The 24,964-nt window shown below is 44.8% G+C and overlaps 1 protein-coding gene across 2 annotated transcripts in view; it reads right to left on the bottom strand.

Moving 5' to 3' along the window:
* Positions 1-24,964, bottom strand: part of LOC139368244 (phospholipase C, delta 3b) — a 56,212-nt gene that overhangs the window by 13,879 nt on the left and 17,369 nt on the right. For both annotated transcript variants that reach the window (XM_071106948.1, XM_071106947.1), the window contains exons 2-8: positions 20,757-20,924; positions 7,138-7,366; positions 2,658-2,787; positions 1,883-2,108; positions 1,166-1,367; positions 805-949; positions 247-399 (exon numbers count right to left, since the gene is read on the bottom strand). In XM_071106948.1, coding sequence (XP_070963049.1) covers positions 247-399; positions 805-949; positions 1,166-1,367; positions 1,883-2,108; positions 2,658-2,787; positions 7,138-7,366; positions 20,757-20,895 — 1,224 coding nt within the window. In that variant the 5' untranslated portion in view covers positions 20,896-20,924. The remainder of the gene's footprint in view (positions 1-246; positions 400-804; positions 950-1,165; positions 1,368-1,882; positions 2,109-2,657; positions 2,788-7,137; positions 7,367-20,756; positions 20,925-24,964) is intronic.

Raw genomic sequence — 24,964 nt, 5'->3', positions numbered from 1 at the left:
CAGAGACTAAGAGAGAGAGAGAGAGATGAAGAGATATTCTGGCAAATTTATTACGATATTTGTGCGGAAGAAAACACATCACTGTTTATGGCTGTAATGACAGCGATTGGGTCTCGAGCTTTGAACCCATCCTTTTTTGAGAGATCGCGAGTCAAAAAGTTTGAGAACCACTGCATTATAGAATAGTAGCAGTGTGGTGTAGTGTAGAATAGGAATGTATAGTAGTAGCATAGTAGTAGTCCCCACCTCTGGTGAGGGCAGGCTCTGGAGCTGCTGTTCATTGAGGGGCTTGGTGAGCAGCTTGTCCCCAAGGATGGAGCGCAGGTGTCGGGCCATGACCGCCTGCTGCTCCACACTGCAGTGGTTCTCAAGGGACAGGATTAGAGGGTACGGAGACGCCTGGAGGATGAGATGGCAACGGAAGAGAAGAAGGTGGAGGGGAGGGAAAGAGGGTCGAAAGTTATAACACCTTAATTCGGAACAGATATTTTTGGTGCCAGAGTTTGGTCTAGTGGTAGTGTTGCCGACTCTCAACCACGCATCACCCTTGGCGATGGATCGAATTCTGTCTGGGCCACTCTCCTATCTGTCTAACATAACCCTCTATATACATATAGAGAGAGAGAGAAAAAAAAGGTACACCCAGAGACAAATGTAATATTTGTTTCTGTCTATACCTAAACATATACCAGTAGCTAGTAATCTTCCAAACTAGTCTAATGTGGGGGGTTAAAAATGACAAAATACAATACACAGTCATTAAAATGAATGGCATTGGACTGCTAATGGAGTATTGGAGATTACTTTGAAGGCGTACTCGGCGATGGTCTCGATGACTTCTGTGAAGGGCACTTTGGAGGTGAGTGTGTGACCGTGGTAGATGACCGGCTCCCCTTTGTCCCCATCCCAACAGTCTAACTCCACACAGCGACAGCCTTGGTTCAGAGCCCTGGGACAGAGGAAACGCACGTTAACGCACACACACGTTACCATACATGCGATGTTAACACAAACACACACAGTATACACACACAGACTTAAAACACATGTATAGAGTGTGTTTTGTAGTGCTCAATATAAGGTGATGTGGTGTTTGTGTGTACGTCTATGCCTGTGAATGTGTGAGTGCATGCACGCATACATTTCCATACATGTGTGTGTTCACCTGATATAAGCCTCCGTGCTGCTGTAGCCAGTAACCTGGTCACTGGTGAGGTAGGTGTTGTGTGAGGAGGAGATGAAGTAGTGGGCCAGAGATCTGGTCATGTCCTGGTACACCCTGGCGTGGTCCGGGTCAAACACATTGTTCTCCTTGGACAGCATGTACATGGTGAAACCATTGGGCGTCATGTACCCATTCTTCTGGGCTGTGCAGGGTATAAGCACATGGTTGGTATGGGAGTGATAGAAAAAAAAACATACCAAAATATACATTGATTTGCTTGTGTTAATGTACAGTAGGTACAACAATTATTTAATTTGGATACATTTTGGGGACAATAAGGTGAGCTGAAGGTAGAAATAGTATGGAGGAAGTGAGAAAAGGGCAATATTCCAATCTAAAAAGACCCTAACTCCCTTAACTTTTGGCCATACAGGTAGCTTAGCACTTAGTGTACCTTAGCGCATATCTTAGCACTTAGTGTAGTGTAGCACTTGTGCAGCTTAGCACTTAGCGTAGTGTAGTACTTAGCATAGTGTAGCACTTAGCGTAGCGTAGTACTTAGCATAGTGTAGCACTTAGCATAGTGTAGCACTAGCGTAGCTTAGAACTTAGAGTAGTGTAGCACTTAGCATAGCTAAAATAACATTTTAGCTTCACTCAATGCTAACTAAGTAGCACTGAGTGTCGCTTAGCACAACCATTAGCATGTAAGCGTACCCCACTCATTGAGCTCGTAGGTGAGGATCAGACTCTGAGCGTGGATCAGCGAGGAGTCCTCTCCCTGGTCTTTCAGGAAGTCCTTCAGGTCCACGGTGGAGAGCACACAGCCGTTAGCCGAGTAGCGGCTAAAAACAGCGTCCAGGTCTGGCCGCCGCAACAGCTCCCTACAGAACACCTCGATTTCCCCGTGGTCCAGACGACCGTCACACGACCGGTCACACTTCTGATGGGAGGAGGGCGGGAATATGTCCAAAGGGATCAAGTCAATGGATGAACATGAATGTTATCAAAGTTATCAAAGTTATCAAAGTTATTGTTTCAAGGCAAGCTAATAAATAGTCCCCTGGTCACAGTCATCATTTTCAATGTCATTTTAATGAGTCATTTGGACCTGCATGAATTGAATCAAAAAAGATCAAACAAGCCATGGGATTGAATTTGGAACTACAGCTGAAACGTTACTGAAATGCCACTGATTCCAACCATAGATTAACTTTTTCAAAGTCTTGCCCTCTGAGTATGATGTATCAGTTGCAGACATCATTTGAAATGAGCTATTTCCGGACGACAGGACAGAAACAAATATTTGAGAAGTAAGGACAATGCAGTGTGATGCTAATCTATATCCAATGTTTCCCCTACCATAGGCTAGGCGGGCTCCCCCCTTTCTGAAAGAGTTTGGCATCTTTGGCAATTTTGGTACCAGTGAGCTTGGGTGTTGCTATAGGGCTGGAAATGAATCTAGGGGAAATAATGTCTATGGTCTGCTCACCTTAAAGAGGTTGCGCGCATACTCTTCATTTAGGTCGATGTTGATCATGGTGAGCAGCCCCTGGACCTCCTCGTAGCTCAGCTTCTCGTCATGGTTCAGGTCGGCCCGTTTCAGATAGCCACGGATCCAGGTGACCACACGCAGTCAAGGACAACAGTGGACAGATTAAACTATAGCACCCTCTCCACATGACAGTCAAAAGGGCTGCTTTGGATCATCCAAGGATGTACTGCACATCGATGGGTGGTGAATGGAGGGAGTTCAGACCAATATGTCAAATGCTTTATTACGCAATAATGGGCATGACGCCTCTGAAAACATACTGTATATCCACGTCGATACCATTATCATCATCATCTAGGGTCTCTCTCTCTCGCTCGCTCGCTCGCTCTCTCTATCTATATATATATATATAAACTCAGCAACAAAAAAAGTCATTTTTTCAGGACCCTGTCTTTCAAGGTTAATTCGTAAAAATCCAAATAACTTCACAGATCTTCATTGTAGAGGGTTTAAACACTGTTTCCCATGCTTGTTCAATGAACCATAAACAAGTAATGAACATGCACCTGTGGAATGGTCGTTAAGACACTAACAAGTAACAAGTGATTAAGGTCACAGTTATGAAAACTTAGGACACTAAAGTTTCCTTTCTACTGACTCTGAAAAACACCAAAAGAAAGATGCCCAGGGTCCCTGCTCATCTGCGTGAATGTGCCTTAGGCATGCTGCAAGGAGGCATGAGGACTGCAGATGTGGCCAGGGCAATAAATTGTAATGTTCGTACTGTGAGACTCCTAAGACAGCGCTACAGGGAGATGGGATGAACAGCTGATCATCCTCGCAGTGACAGACCACGTATAACAACACAGGATCGGTACATCCAAACATTACACCTGCGGGACAGGTACAGGATGGCAACAACAACTGCCTGAGTTACACCAGGCACAAACAATCCCTCCATCAGTGCTCAGACTGTCCACAATAGGCTGAGACAGGCTGGACTGAGGACTTGAAGGCCTGTTGTAAGGCGGGTCCTCACGAAACATAACGTTGCATATGGGCACAAACCAACCGTCGCTGGACCAGACAGGACTGGGAAAAAGTGCTCTTCACTGACGAGTCGCGGTTTTGTCTCACCAGGGGTGATGGTCGGATTCGCGTTTATCGTCGAAGGAATGAGCGTTACACCGAGGCCTGTACTCTGGAGCGGGATCGATTTGTAGGTGGAGGATCCGTCATGGTCTGGGGCGGTGTGTCACAGCATCATCGGCCTGAGCTTGTTGTCATTGCAGGCAATCTCAACCCTGTGCGTTACAGGGAAGACATCCTCCTCCCTCATGTGGTACCCTTCCTGCAGGCTCATTCTGACATGACACTCCAGCATGACAATGCCACCAGCCATACTGCTCATTCTGTGCATGATTTCCTGCAAGACAGGAATGTCAGTGTTCTGCCATGGTCAGCGAAGAGCCAAGATCTCAATCCCATTGAGCACGTTTGACCTGTTGGGTCACCCTCCGACCTGTTGGGGCTAGGGCCATTCCCCCCAGAAATGTCTTGCAGGTGCCTTGGTGGAAGAATGGGGTAACATCTCACGGCAAGAACTGGCAAATATGGTGCAGTCCATGAGGAGGAGATGCACTGCAGTACTTAATGCAGCTGGTGGCCAAACCAGATACTGACTGTTACTTTTGATTTTGACCCCCCCTTTGTTTAGGGTCACATTATTCCATTTCTGTTAGTTACATGACTGTGGAACTTGTTCAGTTTATGTCTCAGTTGTTAAATCTTGTTATGTTCATACAAATATTTACACATTTCAAGTTTGCTGAAAATAAACGCAGTTGACAGTGAGAGGATGTTACCTTTTTTGCTGAGTTTACATAAATATATACAGTGCCTTGCGAAAGTATTCGGCCCCCTTGAACTTTGCGACCTTTTGCCACATTTCAGGCTTCAAACATAAAGATATAAAACTGTATTTTTTTGTGAAGAATCAACAACAAGTGGGACACAATCATGAAGTGGAACAACATTTATTGGATATTTCAAACTTTTTTAACAAATCAAAAACTGAAAAATTGTGCGTGCAAAATTATTCAGCCCCTTTACTTTCAGTGCAGCAAACTCTCTCCATAAGTTCAGTGAGGATCTTTGAATGATCCAATGTTGACCTAAATGACTAATGATGATAAATACAATCCACCTGTGTGTAATCAAGTCTCCGTATAAATGCACCTGCACTGTGATAGTCTCAGAGGTCCGTTAAAAGCGCAGAGAGCATCATGAAGAACAAGGAACACACCAGGCAGGTCCGAGATACTGTTGTGAAGAAGTTTAAAGACGGATTTGGATACAAAAAGATTTCCCAAGCTTTAAACATCCCAAGGAGCACTGTGCAAACGATAATATTGAAATGGAAGGAGTATCAGACCACTGCAAATCTACCAAAACCTGGCCGTCCCTCTAAACTTTCAGCTCATACAAGGAGAAGACTGATCAGAGATGCAGCCAAGAGGCCCATGATCACTCTGGATGAACTGCAGAGATCTACAGCTGAGGTAGGAGACTCTGTCCATAGGACAACAATCAGTCGTATATTGCACAAATCTGGCCTTTATGGAAGAGTGGCAAGAAGAAAGCCATTTCTTAAAGATATCCATAAAAAGTGTTGTTTAAAGTTTGCCACAAGCCACCTGGGAGACACACCAAACATGTGGAAGAAGGTGCTCTGGTCAGATGAAACCAAAATTGAACTTTTTGGCAACAATGCAAAACGTTATGTTTGGCGTAAAAGCAACACAGCTGAACACACCATCCCCACTGTCAAACATGGTGGTGGCAGCATCATGGTTTGGGCCTGCTTTTCTTCAGCAGGGACAGGGAAGATGGTTAAAATTGATGGGAATATGGATGGAGCCAAATACAGGACCATTCTGGAAGAAAACCTGATGGAGTCTGCAAAAGACCTGAGACTGGGACGGAGATTTGTCTTCCAACAAGACAATGATCCAAAACATAAATCAAAATCTACAATGGAATGGTTCAAAAATAAACATATCCAGGTGTTAGAATGGCCAAGTCAAAGTCCAGACCTGAATCCAATCGAGAATCTGTGGAAAGAACTGAAAACTGCTGTTCACAAATGCTCCCCATCCAACCTCACTGAGCTCGAGCTGTTTTGCAAGGAGGAATGGGAAAAAATGTCAGTCTCTCGATGTGCAAAACTGATAGAGACATACCCCAAGCGACTTACAGCTGTAATCGCAGCAAAAGGTTTGATTTGTTAAAAAAGTTTGAAATATCCAATAAATGTTGTTCCACTTCATGATTGTGTCCCACTTGTTGTTGATTCTTCACAAAAAATACAGTTTTATATCTTTATGTTTGAAGCCTGAAATGCGGCAAAAGGTCGCAAAGTTCAAGGGGGCCGAATACTTTCGCAAGGCACTGTATACACACAAGACTGTTCAAAAGTTTGGGGTCACTTAGAAATGTCCTTGTTTTTGAAAGAAAGCACATTCTTTGTCCATTAAAATAACATCAAAGTGATCAGAAATACAATGTCGACATTATTCATGTTGTAAATGACTATTGTAGCTGGAAACGGCAGATTATTTTATGGAATATTTACATAGGCGTACAGAGGCCCATTATCAGCAACCATCACTCCTGTGTTCCAATGGCACGTTGTGTTAGCTAATCCAAGTTTATCATTTTAAAAGGCTAATTGATCATTAGAAAACACTTTTGCAATTATGTTAGCACAGCTGAAAACTGTTGTCCTGATTTAGACTAGTTGAGTATCTGGAGCATCGGCATTTGTGGGTTCGATTACAGGCTCAAAATGGCTAGAAACAAATAACTTTCTTCTGAAACTCGTCAGTCTATTCTTGTTCTGAGAAATTAAGGCTATTCCATGCGAGAAATTACCAAGAAACTGAAGATCTCGTACAACGCTGTGTACTACTCCGTTCACAGAACAGCGCAAACTGGCTCAAACCAAATAGAAAAAGGAGTGGGAGGCCCCGGTGCACAACTGAGCAAGAGGACAAGTACATTAGAGTGTCTAGTTTGAGAAACAGACACCTCACAAGTCCTCAACTGGCAGCGTCATTAAATAGTACCAGCAAAATACCAGTCTCAACGTCAACATTGAAGAGACGACTCCGGGTTGCTGGCCTTTTAGGCAGAGTTCCTCTGTCCAGTATCTGTGTTCTTTTGCCCATCTTAATCTTTTCTTTTTATTGGCCAGTCTGAGATGTGGCTTTTTCTTTGCAACTCTGCCTAGAAGGCCAGCATCCCGGAGTCGCCTCTTCGCTGCTGACGTTGAGACTGGTGTTTTGCGGGTACTATTTAATGAAGCTGCCAGTTGAGGCCCATGACCACACCCACCACCTAAACCTAATTTTGATCCAGAAAAAACCTTGTCATCATCATCACCATTTTCATCGTCACCATCAATCATAAAGGATATTTGTCCAGTTTTTCCTTCTGGGTCATGTTCTCCACCCTCTCCTGGAGGGTCCTGATGCCCCTTGCCCAGCGCTGGGCCTCCTCGTCAGTGTGGCACCGCAGGTCCAGACTCTTCCTGGCCCCCTTGAACACCACAGTGAGACACTGGCCCTCGGGAATTGAGCCCGTCAGCTGTCGCAGGGTCTCCGACTGCAAGCCCTCGCGTACACACTCCACGTCCGTGACTGAGACTGAGAGAGGGAGGGAGGGAGGGGGAGGGAAGAACAAATTAAATGACACCTGTGTGGCTCATTTGGTAGAGCATGGGGCTTGCAATGCCAGGGTTGTAGGTTCAATTCCCATGGGGGACCAGTATGAAGATGTATGCACTCACTACTGACTGTAAGTTGCTCTGGTTAAGAGAGTCTGCTAAATTAAGAAAGCACATTAGGCAAATAGCTGAATTAGCAAACAAGCAATTAGTAATCACACACAGTAGAGTGCTATAGGTGTGAATCTCCTGACAGGTCTTCAGGGCACTGCTATCTTTTCTCTTAGTGTGTGTGATTAGGTGGCATCGTTCTGAGAGCAGTAGCTGGACAGCTTCCAAGCACACTGTAGACTCTTGTTGCACACACTACTGAGCCCCTCTCTTCTTCACAAAGGTCTTCATACACATCTCCAATTCAACAAATCGGTTCAAGTAGATGTATTTGAATAGCACTGTTTGTATACCTCCAATTATCACTTTAGTCTTAGGGTATGCATTGACGAGGGAAGATGTTCTGGGGTGGGGGTGCTGATATATTTTCCGGGGGGGGGGCACCCTCAGCACCCCTACTTCCCACGGCTATGACGGTATGACAAGGGGACATTATTGACGGGATCATGTAGGCCTATAAACAACAGAGTTCCTAGGATATCTATTTTCTACTGTATCTACAGTGGCCAGTCAAGGTTACCAAACAAACAACTCTCCAAAGACAGACACCACTAAAGCACCTAAGCCAAGAATAATATAATAATAATAATAATAATATATGCCATTTAGCAGACAATTTTATCCAAAGTGACTTATGCACACATAAATTATTTATTTACAGTGCCTTGCGAAAGTATTCGGCCCCCTTGAACTTTGCGACCTTTTGCCACAGTTCAGGCTTCAAACATAAAGATATAAAACTGTATTTTTTTGTGAAGAATCAACAACAAGTGGGACACAATCATGAAGTGGAACAACATTTATTGGATATTTCAAACTTTTTTAACAAATCAAAAACTGAAAAATTGGGCGTGCAAAATTATTCAGCCCCCTTAAGTTAATACTTTGTAGCGCCACCTTTTGCTGCGATTACAGCTGTAAGTCGCTTGGGGTATGTCTCTATCAGTTTTTCACATCGAGAGACTGACATTTTTTCCCATTCCTCCTTGCAAAACAGCTCGAGCTCAGTGAGGTTGGATGGAGAGCATTTGTGAACAGCAGTTTTCAGTTCTTTCCACAGATTCTCGATTGGATTCAGGTCTGGACTTTGACTTGGCCATTCTAACACCTGGATATGTTTATTTTTGAACCATTCCATTGTAGATTTTGCTTTACGTTTTGGATCATTGTCTTGTTGGAAGACAAATCTCCGTCCCAGTCTCAGGTCTTTTGCAGACTCCATCAGGTTTTCTTCCAGATGGTCCTGTATTTGGCTCCATCCATCTTCCCATCAATTTTAACCATCTTCCCTGTCCCTGCTGAAGAAAAGCAGGCCAAAACCATGATGCTGCCACCACCATGTTTGACAGTGGGGATGGTGTGTTCTGCTGTGTTGCTTTTACGCCAAACATAACGTTTTGCATTGTTGCCAAAAAGTTCAATTTTGGTTTCATCTGACCAGAGCACCTTCTTCCACATGTTTGGTGTGTCTCCCAGGTGGCTTGTGGCAAACTTTAAACGACACTTTTTATGGATATCTTTAAGAAATGGCTTTCTTCTTGCCACTCTTCCATAAAGGCCAGATTTGTGCAATATACGACTGATTGTTGTCCTATGGACAGAGTCTCCCACCTCAGCTGTAGATCTCTGCAGTTCATCCAGAGTGATCATGGGCCTCTTGGCTGCATCTCTGATCAGTCTTCTCCTTGTATGAGCTGAAAGTTTAGAGGGATGGCCAGGTCTTGGTAGATTTGCAGTGGTCTGATACTCCTTCCATTTCAATATTATCGCTTGCACAGTGCTCCTTGGGATGTTTAAAGCTTGGGATATCTTTTTGCATCCAAATCCGGCTTTAAACTTCTTCACAACAGTATCTCGGACCTGCCTGGTGTGTTCCTTGTTCTTCATGATGCTCTCTGCGCTTTTGACGGACCTCTGAGACTATCACAGTGCAGGTGCATTTATACGGAGACTTGATTACACACAGGTGGATTGTATTTATTATCATTAGTCATTTAGGTCAACATTGGATCATTCAGAGATCCTCACTGAACTTCTGGAGAGAGTTTGCTGCACTGAAAGTAAAGGGGCTGAATAATTTTGCACGCCCAATTTTTCAGTTTTTGATTTGTTAAAAAAGTTTGAAATATCCAATAAATGTTGTTCCACTTCATGATTGTGTCCCACTTGTTGTTGATTCTTCACAAAAAAATACAGTTTTATATCTTTATGTTTGAAGCCTGAAATGTGGCAAAAGGTCGCAAAGTTCAAGGGGGCCGAATACTTTCGCAAGGCACTGTATGTGTTACAGAACCCCCCTGCCGAGGGCGTTGTGGGACTAATGTCTTGCGTTTGTGTTTTTGTTTATATCTGTCTGGTGCCATTTAGTCTAGCTTCCCCTCACGTGAGAGACATCATCACCCCCAGGTTGTGCCTTCAGCCAACCATGCTCTCTCCATGCACTCCACACGCATTATCTGATTGGTCAGATGCTCATAGCTAGCCCTGCACTGGTCAGACAGGTCCGTTGCACGTTCCCGCAAGAGTATAAATATTGGATTGAGCCTGACAGTGTTATCGTGGGTGGAGTTAAGTGCATGGGATGCGTGAACACAAAGTAAGTTATTTAACTTGGCTTTGTATGCGTCTATAAGTAGTCATAATATAACAATTATTATGTCATGTATGTATCCCATACGGCGGTGCACTATTGGCCCAGTGTTGTCTGGGTTAGGGGAGGGTTTAGCCAGGGTAGGCCGTCATTGTAAATAAGAATGTTCGTAACTGACTTGCCTAGTTAAATAAAGGTACATTTAAAACATAAAAAATGCTGTCTCCACCTGTAGCTCTGCTTTAGGTAACTTACGTGATGTAAATACAGTCCTTTCTTACACAGCCGCTGTTTATGTAAGGGATAAACACCTCTGTTCTGTACATTACCGTGGAAATAATGGACGACGCCGCCTCGTCCCTTTGTGGAGATTTTCAAAGGTAATGTACAGATCGGAGGCGTTTATCCTGCATATTTCACAGTTGCCAAAGAAAACAATTTGAAAGGACACATTTACCGGTAGAAAAAACATTTAGTTGATATTTATATTTTTGTAAGAGAATTCATACTTTCTCATAATTTTGGTTGCTAGTCGTTCGTTCGATCAGTTTGTTTGATTAGTTCGATATTTATGGACGTGACCCAGTTGTTCGTTCTATATGATCCGGCAACGTTCTTGTCCCTTGCTTGCTAGTTAGCAAACTAGCTATGGCTAACACAGTCACGACCTCTGCAGCCAGAATAACAGAAATGTAGCTACCTCTGTGTTGGTTTAAGCTGTTATCTATTGACATTTATTTGGATACATCCATAACAATGAGCTGATGATGCCGATTTTGCCTGGCATAGCGAGAAAAGTTACCTTTCTCGTCAGGACACTCGTCACTGTTCATTCACATGAGATCGCATTGCATATCAAAAACTAGGTTAGAAGCTAGCTAAATAATTTCTTGCTAGCAAACCTTCCGATCTGACAACCAAATTCTAAAATACCAGTTGCTGAAAACAGCAGGTAAAACTAGAAATACGTGGGAGGATTTGACAGCATAGCGCCACTTACGCCTTGACTGCAACATAGGGCCTGGAGAAATTCATGTTCATCACTCACCACTTGTTAGCAAACATGCTAGTCATTGGCCTACTCCACTATGTAATATATGCTTATTAGATACAGTCAATGTTATCGAGTATTGCTGTGTCATAGCCTACTGTTTATTGTTGCAGTATATTATCATATAGAATCGTACATATTCTGCTTTTGTAGTTCTATGCCATTACATGGTTGTAGCTCATTCATGTCCATTCACTGCTCTATCCATTGTAGCCTGTAAGTCTCTACTGTTTCGTGGGGTGGAAGTTATGCAGCAAATATTGGGATTTTACCAGCTAAATACAAGCTACAATTATTTTACTTTGTTTGTTTTGTCGGTGAGCTGTCATTTTGGTGAAGGTAGGTTTGGCTTCTGGATGGGCAATAATGTGGGTGTACACACACACACACACACACACACACACACACACACACACACACACACACACACACACACACACACACACACACACACACACACGCAAACAGGGAGGCCTAAAAGTAGGACAGAGGTGTTTGCAGACACTACTGTATCTTCAACATGTTTGCTTGACCACCTCTTTTCCGCAAATGGATAGTGTGTGTGTGTTTCCTTAGGTAATCACACACAGTGCAATAAACTGTCTAAAATAAGCCATATTCATATTTCCCATTCATCTGTGAGGCTAGCTAATATTATTTGTCTATCTCTACTTCTCACTGAAAACAGTGGAGACATTAATGGTTGCCCACTGCCCAGTTGCCAGGGCGACCAAAATGGACCAAATAAGTGATTTTAGCAACCAACTTGGTTACCCAGCTTGGCAACCACTTTCAAAATAAGTGTCGGGCCCTGGTAGAGACTCTATAAGCACACATTATCTGCGCTCTCTACCACGGGAGTGCAGGGCTCTGGTGGAGAGCAAGCAAGAACTGAATAGGAAAGTAGTAAGGTGGTATGCTCACATCCATAAAAACACTTGTCCCAGGTGCTGGATTAGAGAGGATAATGTAGAAAAAAAGACATCTGCACACTGGTATTATGCTCCCAAAGTGTAATTTAGTAGGACAACGTTTTAGTGAAAACATTGTCCTGGCAAAGACCAAGGTTGGGGTCGCAACGTTATCCTAATAAATTACACTTTTGGAGCATATAACAGGGTGTATTTATTTTGTGTTCTACAGAACTGCAGAGGGATCTGTATGCTTCATTAATTGACTGAGACACTAGGGAAGAATCCTAACATTAGATTGGTGTGGGGAACTCACATTTTCTCACATTGACATGCATGATTCCTGTAAAAGTCCAAGTGATTTGTGCTGAACTGAATTCTCAAACTAGGTTCTGCCCATAGCTATTACAGAGTAAACATGTCTAGTCTTTGATGGTGAGTAAAGAGAAATGTTGGTTTTAATGATAGGCCTTTTAGGCTTCTTCAGAGCTAGAGATGGGCGGGCACACACCCTGCTATTGGTGGTTAAAGGAGAGGACCCTACTACACACATGTAGATAAGCACACAGATTCCCATATTCATGCCCACACACGCAGCTTGGGTTGGGGCGGTATACGATAATACCGTTTAATGGGCTATTTTGAAATACAGCAGGTATGATGTCCAATATCGTTGACACAATTTCTTTAAATGTCCAATGCAGCCAGTTTTATCTCAATATCAAATCATTTCTGGGTAACAGTTAAGTACCTTACTGTGATTGTTTTCAATTAAAATGGTCAAAAAGAAACCAAAATAACTTCTTAGCAAAGAACAATTTCTCAAGCAAGAATTTTGCTATGATTGTCTGGAAGTGGTCTAAGTGGGGACGGGGAAAACTGAAAACTAGTTGTTATTGGCAGAGAGGTTTGGAACTCTTTCCTATTGGTACAGTAACTCATTTCCCACCTGGTGATGTCACCAGGCAGGCCAAAACGCCATCCCACCAAAACAGGCTGAAATATAAGGCGGTCTTTTCAAATAGATCTCACACTAACTAAAGGGCATCATGATTTTCACAATTTTACAGTATTATTCCAACCTCACCTCAAAGTGTGGAAAACACAGAAAATCAAGTTTTTGACTGCACTGGGTCTTTAAAACTTTTTAACCAGTCCTACTGGTTAATGAAATAGGGCTGAGATTCATCCATCTTGTTTGTGCATTATGCATGTTTGACCAATGAAGCACAGGTCTGGTCCTGGTTTGTTATCAAACAGCACAACTGCCAATCTAATCTGTCGATCAGCTGCTACCTCATGCCTTTATCTTTGTCTGAGCTTGGACTTTGAGAGGGCGGAACATATGTTTTATAAGCCTATATGAATAAGCACTGATGAATCATTATCCATTAAATATTAAACTATTTTCAAAGGCTGCAAAGGCATCACATCCTTTTGTTTGACTATTTTCATTTCATTTTTCTATTTGATTCATGAAACAAATATATAATTTGATATACCATTCCTTTAGATATTCTAACATTGGTAACTATGGTAATGTTTTTGGTACTAATATGTAATTATTTGAAATCACTGAAATATTTGCAGAGTGTGGCCTTAAGAATCGCTTCCCTTTGTGTAAACACAGATGGTGTAAAAAACTGTTGCCTTCAATTGGGACCCACTGGGCACAGACGTCAATTCCACATTGGTTCAAACAACGTTGATTCAACCAGTGTGTGCCCAGGGGTAGGACACTCCCACTGGGCACACAATAATTCCCCTCACCGTCCCTTCAGTTTCCATTAAGTCCCGTTAATTTGGCTGCTCAGCATATCTTAGTTATCCCTTTGTATATTGAAAAAATTGTCCTTTGAGCCGGATTTAGTGACCAACAGTTTTTTACACGGTCCGTCATTTCTCAGGATTTAGCGACCAATAGTTTTTACATGGTCCTTCGAGCCGGATTCTGATCGGCTATAGTTTCAGATGTTGAAGTACCCAGAAGAGAAGTTGTTTCCGGGCCCCAGGATACGTATAAGGATGCTGTCACCACCCACCTCAGTCCACACCGCCACACGAAGCCGCCATGCATCTGAGGAAGATGAGTTGCGAGGCCCTACACACCTCTTTCATCTAAGAGACTGCCAGCCCTGCTCCAGGCCTCCTCAATGGTCAGGGAATGACCCCACCCTCACCAGTTGGGATCTGATGAGGGAATACGAGTACCTGCGTCATGAGCAGCAAGAGATCAGGAGGACAGTCCCCCCCGACCTGAGTCACCGCCGCGGGACCACCAGTACCGCCGCTACTCTCCTGACCACCACTGCTCTAGGCCTCCCTGCCTAGAGCCATCATCACCACCATGGGAGCACCATCACCTCTACTCCACTGAGAGACACTCCCCAGGCCTGAGTGTTCGCCACCTCCATGGGACCATTGGGACCGCTACTACGTCCCAAGGTGGCCTAGCTACAAATCTTTATTGCTCCAGGCACCACTGGCTGGAGCCTTTGTCGTATCTTTCACTTCTGCTCCCCAGAGTGGCCTAGCTCCCCAGCAGATGAAGACAACTCCAGAATGCACAGTCCACAACACCAAGGTCTGCACCTTCCTTAGCCAGCTCCTCAACTAGCCACAGTTAAGGAGACTCCCGCTCCAGTCACAGCCAGTCGCTGCCATGGGGCCTGTTCTGGTTGCCCTTGCGGAGTCGTCCTCTCCTCACAGTGGGGATCCCCTGCTAGTCGAGGCAGACGCTCCGGTGCTCGAGGTCCGAATGTCTGGTACTCTGGAACTTTCAGCCACAAAGACTCCACCTGCTCTCCCCCATGAGCCCCTCACTGCTCCTGGCACTGGATTCTTCACCCACTCCTTGGATGGAGCCACAGCCTGCAGCTACTGAAGAAGTACAGACCAGACGTTGGGGCCTCTCCAGTCACAGCCTGGTGGAACTTGACAGTCCCAGGCCTGGAGTCCCTGCTGGCCCACCTGCTACCAGCGTGATAGTTCCTGCTACCTCCAGACCTCACCTCAGGGGACCTGCCAGACATTACCCGGGTGACCCACCAGAAGTCACCCCTGATGTCTCCCCTGACCTAGTTGTCCAGTTCCCTTCCTTCCTGGTAGGGTGAGAGATCCCTTCCTTCCCGGTAGAGTTAGACCTCCCTGCCCACCCGGTAGGGTAATAGATAAAGTTTCGGGGCTACCTGGCAGGTGTAAAGTGTCCAGGCTTTGAGTGTCCTGCCCCTCAAGTAGGTCCAGTGGAGCCTGCCTCTATGGTAGGTGTAGAGTTCCCTTCCTTGTTGGTAGGGTTACAGTTAGCTTTCTTCCCGGTAGGGTCAGGTTTAGAGTTCCCTGCCTTCCCAGTAGGCCAAGTATGTCCTGACCCTGAAGTCGGTCTAGTGTATCCTTCCCTGCTCAGATCGCTCTCCCCTACCTTAGTTGGTAGGCAGTTGCCTATCCCACCAGGTTTAGAGCCTCCTGCCTTACTAGGTCCCAAAGTCATTGTACTAGGCTCGCAGTCTCCAGACATAGTCAGCCCACAGCTCCTTAGCCCACCAGGCTTTGAACCTTCTGCCCTGCTAAGCCACAAGTTACCTGTGCTAGGTTTTCAGTCCTCAGCCCTTGTCTGCCCTAGTCCCTAGCACTAGGTAATTGGTCTCCAGCTGCACTAGGTCTGCTGTCTCCAGCATTTGTCCCCTCACAGTCCCCTGCCCAGCTAGTGTTCCAAGTCCCCTGCCCTGCTAGGCCCTCAGCTCCCTGACCTGGGTGAACCACCGTTCCATGACCCGGGGGGCCTGCTGTCTTTAGTTCTGGGGGGCCACCCGCCCCCTGCCTTGGATGACCCTCAACCCTTTCCATGTGGGAGGCCACCTGACCTTGTCTCTGGGGCCCAGCCAGCCCCTGCCTACAGATCCCTGATGATCCTCGCCCAGTGATCCCCACATGCTCCACCATGGGAGTCATCGCTTTCAGCAGTGTGAAAGAGTCATCAGCCTCAACTGCAGCCAGTGAGCTGCCAACGACAGTTGTGGCTGTCATGCCAAATTTCTCCGCCGCAGTAGGCTTCAGCCGTGGCCAGCCTCTGGCATTGCACTCAGCATCTAAGAATGGGGCCCAGCTTCCCGGCAGCAGCTGATTTAGAAGGCCCTCCCCCATGGGGTGGCCCAGGACTGTCTCTTCGTATCTGTGTACCTTCCTCGCGGGGCGGTCCCTAAGCCCTGCCTATCCTGCCGGGTAGGATTAGGCCCGCCAGGAATAAGCTTCCACTCGAGGACTGTGGCTTTTCAGACTCTTTGGCCCTTTAAATACTGTGGCCCCCATTAGAAACTTTACCATTTAGGTTAGAGGCCTTTTTGTGGATGTTAATATTTCCATAAGAAATATTGGGGTAGCTGTAAAAAAGGCCATCCTGCTCCTCTCCCCTCTAACTAACTTCCCCTCACAGTCCCTTCAGTTTCCCTTAAGTACAATTAGTTTGGCTGCTTAGCCTACCTTAGTTATCAATCACCCATCATAGCCCTGCCATTCCCAACCAATCAGAGCGCTTGAGAAGGCGCATCTGAACACTGCACCCACCCACTCAGGTCAGAGTGTTGTCATCGTCATAAGAGAGAAGACGCATGTTACGAATGTCTGAATGTTGTGCATGCATCGAAAAGTAAGTTGCAGGGGATTAATTGGGGGTTTTACATGCTTTGTAATTGTAACGATGTACGCTGAGAGTCGGGAAGCAAGTTCACGGAGTGAATACATTTAATAAATAAATGAACAAAACAAGAAACACAAACAGCGCACCGACATAAAACAGGAACAATGATGACTGGGGAAGAAACCAAAAGGAGTGACATATAAAGGGCAGGTAATCAAGGAGGTGATGGATTCCAGGTGAGTGTCATAATGCGCTGTTGCGCGTAACGACGGTGACAGGTGTGCGCCATAACAAGCAGCCTGGTGACGTAGAGGAAGGAGAGAACACGTGACAGTACCCCCTCCCCAACGCATGGCTCCAGCCACAGGATCCCGTCCAAAATTACGATCCCAGGGATCAGGATCGGACTAGTCACCTCTGCTGAGGTGTGGGAAACCCGTCGATCCAGCTGAGGCGCAGGAGCATGGCGACCTAGAGCGCCGGAGAGAGAGCATACGTGACAGTACCCCCTCCCCGGCGCGTTCGGCTCCAGCCGAAAGGACGCCAACCACAGGGACGATCCGGGGATCAGGAGCAGTCCGGTCTCCTCCGCTGAGGCGCAGAAACCTGACGAACCGGCTGATGCGTGAGAGCCTGATGAGCCAGCTGAGACCTCCCCAGTTGCCTCGGTTGAGACACGGGAACCTGTTCACGGAGGCCTGGGAGCCTATCGAGCCCGCTGAGGCATGGGAGCCTATCGAAACCGCTGAGGTATGGCAGCCTGTCGAGCAAGCTGAGGCAGGGGAACCCATCGAACCCACCGAGGCATGGGAATCCGACAAACCGTCTGAGGCCTCCCAGGTAGGTTTTGACACCCGGACCCGAAATCACCTCCAAAACAAACAAAAAACCACTCCCTGATGCTTCCCTTTGGTGAGTCGTAATTCTGTAACGATGTATGCTGAGAGTCGGGAAGCAAGTTCAGGGAGTGTATACATTTAATAAATAAATTAACAAAATAAGAAACACAAACAGTGCATCGACATGAAACAGGAACAATGACGACTGGGGAAGAAACCAAAGGGAATGTCATATAAAGGGCAGGTAATCAAAGAGGTGATGGAGTCCAGGTTAGTGGCATAATGCACTGTTGTGCATGGTGACAGGAGTGCGCCATTACGAGCAGCCTGGTGACCTAGAGGCCGGAGAGGGAGCACACGTGAATTTGCATACCGCCCTAACAGATACACAGATGATCTCTATTGCAGTCCACACTGCCCTTTCCCACCTGGACAAAAGGAACACCTATGTGAGAATGCTATTCATTGACTACAGCTCAGCGTTCAACACCATTGTGCCCTCAAAGCTCATCACTAAGCTAAGGACCCTGGGACTAATCTCCTACCTCTGCAACTGGATCCTGGACTTCCTGACGGGCCAACCCCAGGTGGTAAGGGTAGGTAACAACACATCCGCCATGCTGATCCTCAACACAGGTGCCCCTCAGGGGTGCGTGCTCAGTCCCCTCCTGTACTCCCTGTTCAATCGTGACTGCACGGCCAGGCACGACTCCAACACCATCATTAAGTTTGCCGATGACACAACGGTGGTAGAACTGATCACCGAAAAACAACGAGACAGCCTATAGGGAGGAGGTCAGAGACCTGGCCGTGTGGTGCCAGGACAACAACCTCTCCCTCAACCTGATCAAGACAAAGGAGATGATTGTGGACTACAGGAAAAGGAGGACTGAGCACACCCCCATTCTCATCGACGGGGCTGTAGTGAAGCAGGTTAAGAGCTTCAAGTTCCTTGGTGTCCACATCACCAACAAACTAACATGGTCCAAGCACACCAAAACAGTTGTGAAGAGGGCACGACAAAACCTATTCCCCCTCGGTACCCCCTTTATATAGCCTCGCTATTGTTATTTTCATGCTGCTCTTTAATTATTTGTAACTAATTATTTTAAATGTTTTCCTTTTTTTAAACTGCATTGTTGTTAGGGCTTTCAAGTAAGTATTTCACTGTAAGGTTGTATTCGGCGCATGTGACAAATAACATTTGATGTGATTTGTTCAAGTATAGACGCAGCCTTCCTTATGACGTATATTGTTTTTCAAGTGCTGATTTTAGAAGAACCAGGAGAGTAGAAAAGTATGTTAATAGGCTGATAATCAAGCATATGATAAGAAGGACAAAGGCATGGGTAGAGTATAGTATTTGTTCAGCCTTTGTTTGATTTAACTTTTTTGTTACGTGACAACTTTACTCCATTAAATCAAGAAGATGAAATGTAGAGGTTGTAATGAAGTGTTCACCATATACTCATGTCAACGTTCTTCTCATCTTTTTAAGAATGCAACTATATTGTTCTGTTTTTGTTCATGTGAGATATACAGTATCAATCTGTTTTTTTTTCATGTGAGATATACAGTATCAATCTGTTTTTGTTCATGTGAGATATACAGTATCAATCTGTTTTTGTTCATGTGAGATATACAGTATCAATCTGTTTTTGTTCATGTGAGATATACAGTATCAATCTGTTTTTGTTCATGTGAGATATACAGTATCAATCTGTTTTTTTTCATGTGAGATATACAGTATCAATCTGTTTTTGTTCATGTGAGATATACAGTATCAATCTGTTTTTTTTCATGTGAGATATACAGTATCAATCTGTTTTTGTATACTTTTCTTGATGAACATGTCTTCTATTCCTTTATTTTAAAGTGTGAAAAGCTACAGAATCAGATTGCATTGATTTAATGTGTCAGGTATCCTAGTGGTTAGAGCGTTGGGCCAGTAACTGAAAGGTTGCTGGATCAAATCCCTGAGCTGACAAAGTAAAAATCTGTCATTCTGCCCCTGAACAAGGCAGTTAACCCACTGTTCCCCGGGGGGCCTCATTATAAATAAGAATTTGTTCTTAACTGACTTGACTAGTTAAATCTAAAAAATATATATATAATAATGTGTTAATCAAAACTATATAACTATAGTCCTCACATTGTTATTGCACTGTCAAAATATTGTCATTTGAAGATTTCAAACACTTAAACTGCTTTGTAGCTATTTATGTGCTAAGATTGAAGCTGAATGATTTCTGTAAGAATGATGACATACAAACTGTCTTTCTTTATTTACAAAATGCATTAGTAACTGCTATATCTATTTATTTGTATTTTATATATTTTACAATCTCTCCTACAGTAAGCTCATCTACACTGAAATGAGGCGCAGGATTAAGTTTAAAGGTATAATTGACAAAAATGATGCACACACACACACACACACACACACACACACACACACACACACACACACGTTTGGCCACATCACAAACCAAATCTACTATTACAGCAATTGAAGGGCATGTTTCTAAGTTGAGCGTGGTACCCCATGATTGTGTTGTATGGTAACTATATGGGACAAACCACAGTCGAGGGAAACTCCTACCACCATATCATATCCTTTAATTTGACGTGTTTCAACTTAAACAAGGATAGGTTGAAAATACATCACTACTATAATGACTGGTGTTTGTGTGTGTGTGTGTGTGTGTGTGTGTGTTTGTGTGTGTGTGTGTGTTTGTGTGTGTGTGTGTGTGTGCCTATCTGCCTGTATGAGTACATACAGTTAACCCCGCATCCCAAAGCAGGGCGTTAACACAGCCCATATAAGGGGTTTTGTTTACATGTGTTTCACCTTACAAGCCCATATGCCAAGTCTGTGATTAACTGCAACTCAACCAAAGGCCCTCCAATCAGTGCTCATAAAAAGCATGAACTGTCTCCCTGAAATATCTAGTTCTTCTGCCTTACAATTTCCAATACAAGGTCTGGAATTAGGCCTATTTGTCTTATACCAGTGTTATTAAAAGTGGAAAAAGCTAAGTTATGTAATAACCTGATAACAATCTAGTACATTATGTACATTATGTTATAGAGTAGGCTTACATTCAATGATATTGATGCTCTGTTTTTGGGGAATGGATTGGGGATGCACGTACACACAGACACACACACTCACAGGACTGCTGGGCCTTGGAGCGACTGGAGAACTTGTCGGACTCGCACCACACGGTGACTCCATCGTCCAGCAGCTTCAGCGTACGTCTCCTCTGCCAGCGTGGGGAGCGTACCTTCACCATGCTGGAGCCTTTCAGCATCACCTTCACGTCCTCATCTTCCTCTACACCTGGACACGGAGACAGAGAGATGTAGAGAGACAGGGAGAGACAGAGAGAGAAGAGAGAGAGAAGTACAATAAGTAAGACAGACAGAGATGGGGCATGGGAAGGAAGAGGGAAAGGGGGAGAGAGATGGAGAGGAGTGGAGGGAGAGAGGGGAAGAGCAAAAGAGAGAGAGGTAGAGATGAAGGTGAAGGGAAGGGATGGTGAGAATCGGGAGCAAAATAAAAATGGTGCGACAGGAAGAGGGGCATAACAAGGGAAAGAGAGAAAGATAGAAACAGAAAGAGACAGCACAGGATAACAAGAAGCAATGTTACCAGCTAAGTGCTTCAAGTTAATAGCCATTTGAAATCTATACCGGCCGCTTTATGGTTGCACATACAGATGTGGGATCTTATTTTGACCACTCTGTTGTCGCAGAGAATTTTCCTGCACTGCAGGAAATTCAAAGGAGCATTGTGATTTATATAAATTTACTGAAAACCTGCAGTTCTCTTTCTCTCTGTGAGGGGGCAGTCGAGTCAGTTGGACCAAGGACTGCTAGGCTATCAAAATCATCCTCTCGGAGTTGGGCCGAAGCACTGTATCTGCTTTAGTTTTTGTGAAGAAGGAGCTAGATTTCACATTTTGGGTTTATTTATTTATTCTGAACATATTTCTGTTTGTTGGCATTGTCAATTCTTGTATTTAAAAAATAAAAATAATCTTAATTTTAAACTTGCTAGCTGGACAGGCCAACGCTGCCCAGGACTAAACAGTAAACCAATCAGAATCTGTGTACCATCTCTTCTAATCACGTCTGCCAATCACGTTCTCCGTAGCTAAGGGAGTAAACACAGCTGGCGACAGCTCGAGAGCGATCTCCTTCCAACAAACTGCTATAAGGTAAAGTATTTTTAGACTATTTTAGTTATAGAAACGTGATACCACCAATACATTTTAAATGTGCAACCAGAAGGAAAAAAACTCTGGAACACCTTTACTCCACACACAGAGACACATACAAAGCTCTCCCTTGCCCTCCATATGGCAAATCTGACCATAATTATATCCCCCTGATTCCTGCTTACAAGCAAAAATGTAAACAGGAAACACCAGTGACTATGTCAACAAAAAAAGTGGTCAGATGAAGCAGATGCTAAGCTACAGGACTCTTTTGCTAGCACAGACTGGAATATGTTCCGGGATTTCCTCAATGCCATTGAGGAGTACACCACATCAGTCATTGTCTTCATCAATAGGTGCATCGATGATGTCGTCCCCACAGTACATACCCCAACCAGAAGCCATGGATTACAGGCAACATCCGCACTGAGCTAAAGGGTAGAGCTGCCAATTTCAAGGAGCGGGACTCTAAGCGGGAGCTTATAAGAAATCCTGCTATGCCCTTCGACAAACCATCAAAAGGGCAAAGCGTCAATATAGGACTAAGATCGAATCGTACTACATCGGCTCTGACGCTAGTCGGATGTGGCAGGGCTTGCAAACCATTACAGACTACAAAGGGAAGCACAGCCGAGAGCTGCCCAGTGACAAGAGCCTACCAGACAAGCTAAACTACTTCTATGCTTGCTTTGAGGGAAAAAACACTGAAATATGCATGAGAACACCAGCTGTTCCGGAAGACTGTGTGATCACGCTCTCTGCAGCCGATGTGAGTAAGACCTTTAAACAGGTCAAAATTCACAAGGCCGTAGTGCCAGTGGATTACCAGGATGTGTACTGCGAGCATGCTGACATGTCCGAGTCTGTAATACCAACATGTTTCAAGCAGACCACCATAGTGCCTGTGCCCAAGAACACTAAGGTAACCTGCCTAAATGACTACCGACCCATAGCACTCACATCTGTATCCATGAAGTGCTTTGAAAGGCTGGTCATGGCTCACATCAACACCATTATCCCAAAAACCCTAGACCCACTCCAATTTGCATACCGTCCCAACAGATCCACAGGAACACCTATGTGAGAATGCTATTCATTGACTACAGCTCAGTGTTCAACACCATTGTGCCCTCAAAGCTCATCACCAAGCTAAGGACCCTGGGACTAAACACCTCCCTCTGCAACTGGATACTGGACTTCCTGACGGGCCGCCCCCAGGTGGTAAGGGTAGGTAACAACACATCCGCCACGCTGATCGTCAACACAGGGGCCCCTCAGGGGTGCGTGCTCAGTCCCATCCTGTACTCCCTGTTCAATCATGACTGCACGGCCAGGCACGACTCCAACACCATCATTAAGTTTGCCGATGACACAACAGTGGTAGGCTTGATCACCGAAAAAGACAAGACAGCCTATAGGGAGGAGGTCAGAGACCTGGCCGTGTGGTGCCAGGACAACAACCTCTCCCTCAACGTGATCAAGACAAAGGATTGTGGACAACAGGAAAAAGAAGGTACGAGCACGCCCCCATTCTCATCGGCGGGCAGCAGTGGAGCAGTTTGAGAGCTTCCAGTTCCTTGGTGTCCACATCACCAACAAACTAACATGGTCCAAGCACACCAGCACAGTCAAAAGAGGCACGACAAAACCTACTCCAGCTCGGGAGACTGAAAAGATTTGTCATGGGTCCTCAGATCCTCAAAAGGTTCTACAGCTGCACCATCGAGAGCATCCTGGTTGCATCACTGCCTGGTATGGCAACTGCTCGGCCTCCGACCGCAAGGCACTACAGAGGGTAGTGCGAACGGCCCAGTACATCACTGGGGCCAAGCTTCCTGACATTCAGGACCTCTATACCAGGCGGTGTCAGAGGAAGGCCCTAAAAAATTGTCAAAGACTCCAGCCACCCTAGTCATAGACTGTTCTCTCTGCTACCGCACAGCAAGCGGTACCGGAGTGCCAAGTCTAGGTCCAAGAGGCTTCTAAACAGCTTCTACCCCCAAGACATAAGACTCCTGAACACCTTGCCCCCCCTCTTTTACACCGCTGCTATTCTCCGTTATTATCATCTGTGCATAGTCACTTTAATAACTCTACCTTCGCACATTGACTCTGTACCAGTATATAGTATACCCTGTATATAGTCTCGCTATTGTTATTTTACTGCTGCTCTTTAATTACTTGTTACTTTTATTTCTTATTGTTATCCATTTTTTCTAAACTGCATTGTTGGTTAGGCGCTCGTAAGTAAGCATTTCACTGTTGTATTTGGCGCATGTGATTTGAAATTTGATTTGATTTGACATGCTTTAAAATGACTCTCAACTTAGAACGCAGTAACATTGGTAATGTAACTAGCTAGCTGGTTAGCTACAACAAGTATACCTGTTGCTAGCTCGCATGAGGAGATAGCTTTATCACTAGCATGTCATTTCGGGACAGGGAGCTTAAGCTATCAGTTTATTACAAATAATAATTTAAGAAGGCAAAAATCTTTTGGACAAGTCGTGTAAAGCTAACACAGTACTGTCATCAAGGCAGGACCCATTAATTTAAATACTGACACATAAGAAATGCCACATTATCCATGGCAACAGTTGGAGTAGGATGATTGCAGAGAACTCTGCCTCTGTCCTAGTAGCTTCCTTATGTTGGCATTATTAAGACTGCTAGGATGTTCGTTTCTAGCTCACAAACTACAATCCTTTGCTATGATGATTTTTAAAATGAATTATTGTCTGTCACTTTTGTCTCCTGTGATCTATTCAGCTCTCCATGTGTCTCCGCTACCAGAGAAATTAACCAAATGCTATTCACCATCCTACTGCAGTTTGAAACTGTAAGTGGTACGTGACTGGCTGCAGGGAAGTCAGGTGCAGGAGAGCAGAACTGGGTAATAACCGGAGCAGTTTAATGTGCAAAATCAACGGCACCCAGAACAACAAAATATGGGTACAAAATAACCCGTTGCAAACCAGTCAGAGTGCACAAGCACTTTACAACAAACAATTTCACACACAGACATGGGGGGAACAGAGGGTTATATACACGACAAGTAAAGAGGGAATGTAAAACCAGGTGTGTGGGAAAACAAGACAAAACAAATGGAAAATGAAAGGTGGATCGGCGATGGATAGAAGACCGGTGACGTCGACCGCTG

Source organism: Oncorhynchus clarkii, chromosome 16 (assembly GCF_045791955.1).
Source record: "Oncorhynchus clarkii lewisi isolate Uvic-CL-2024 chromosome 16, UVic_Ocla_1.0, whole genome shotgun sequence".
Classification (NCBI taxonomy): Eukaryota; Metazoa; Chordata; class Actinopteri; order Salmoniformes; family Salmonidae; genus Oncorhynchus; species Oncorhynchus clarkii.
The sequence above is the reverse complement of the archived record's forward strand: the minus strand, read 5'-3'. Positions and strand labels throughout refer to the sequence as shown.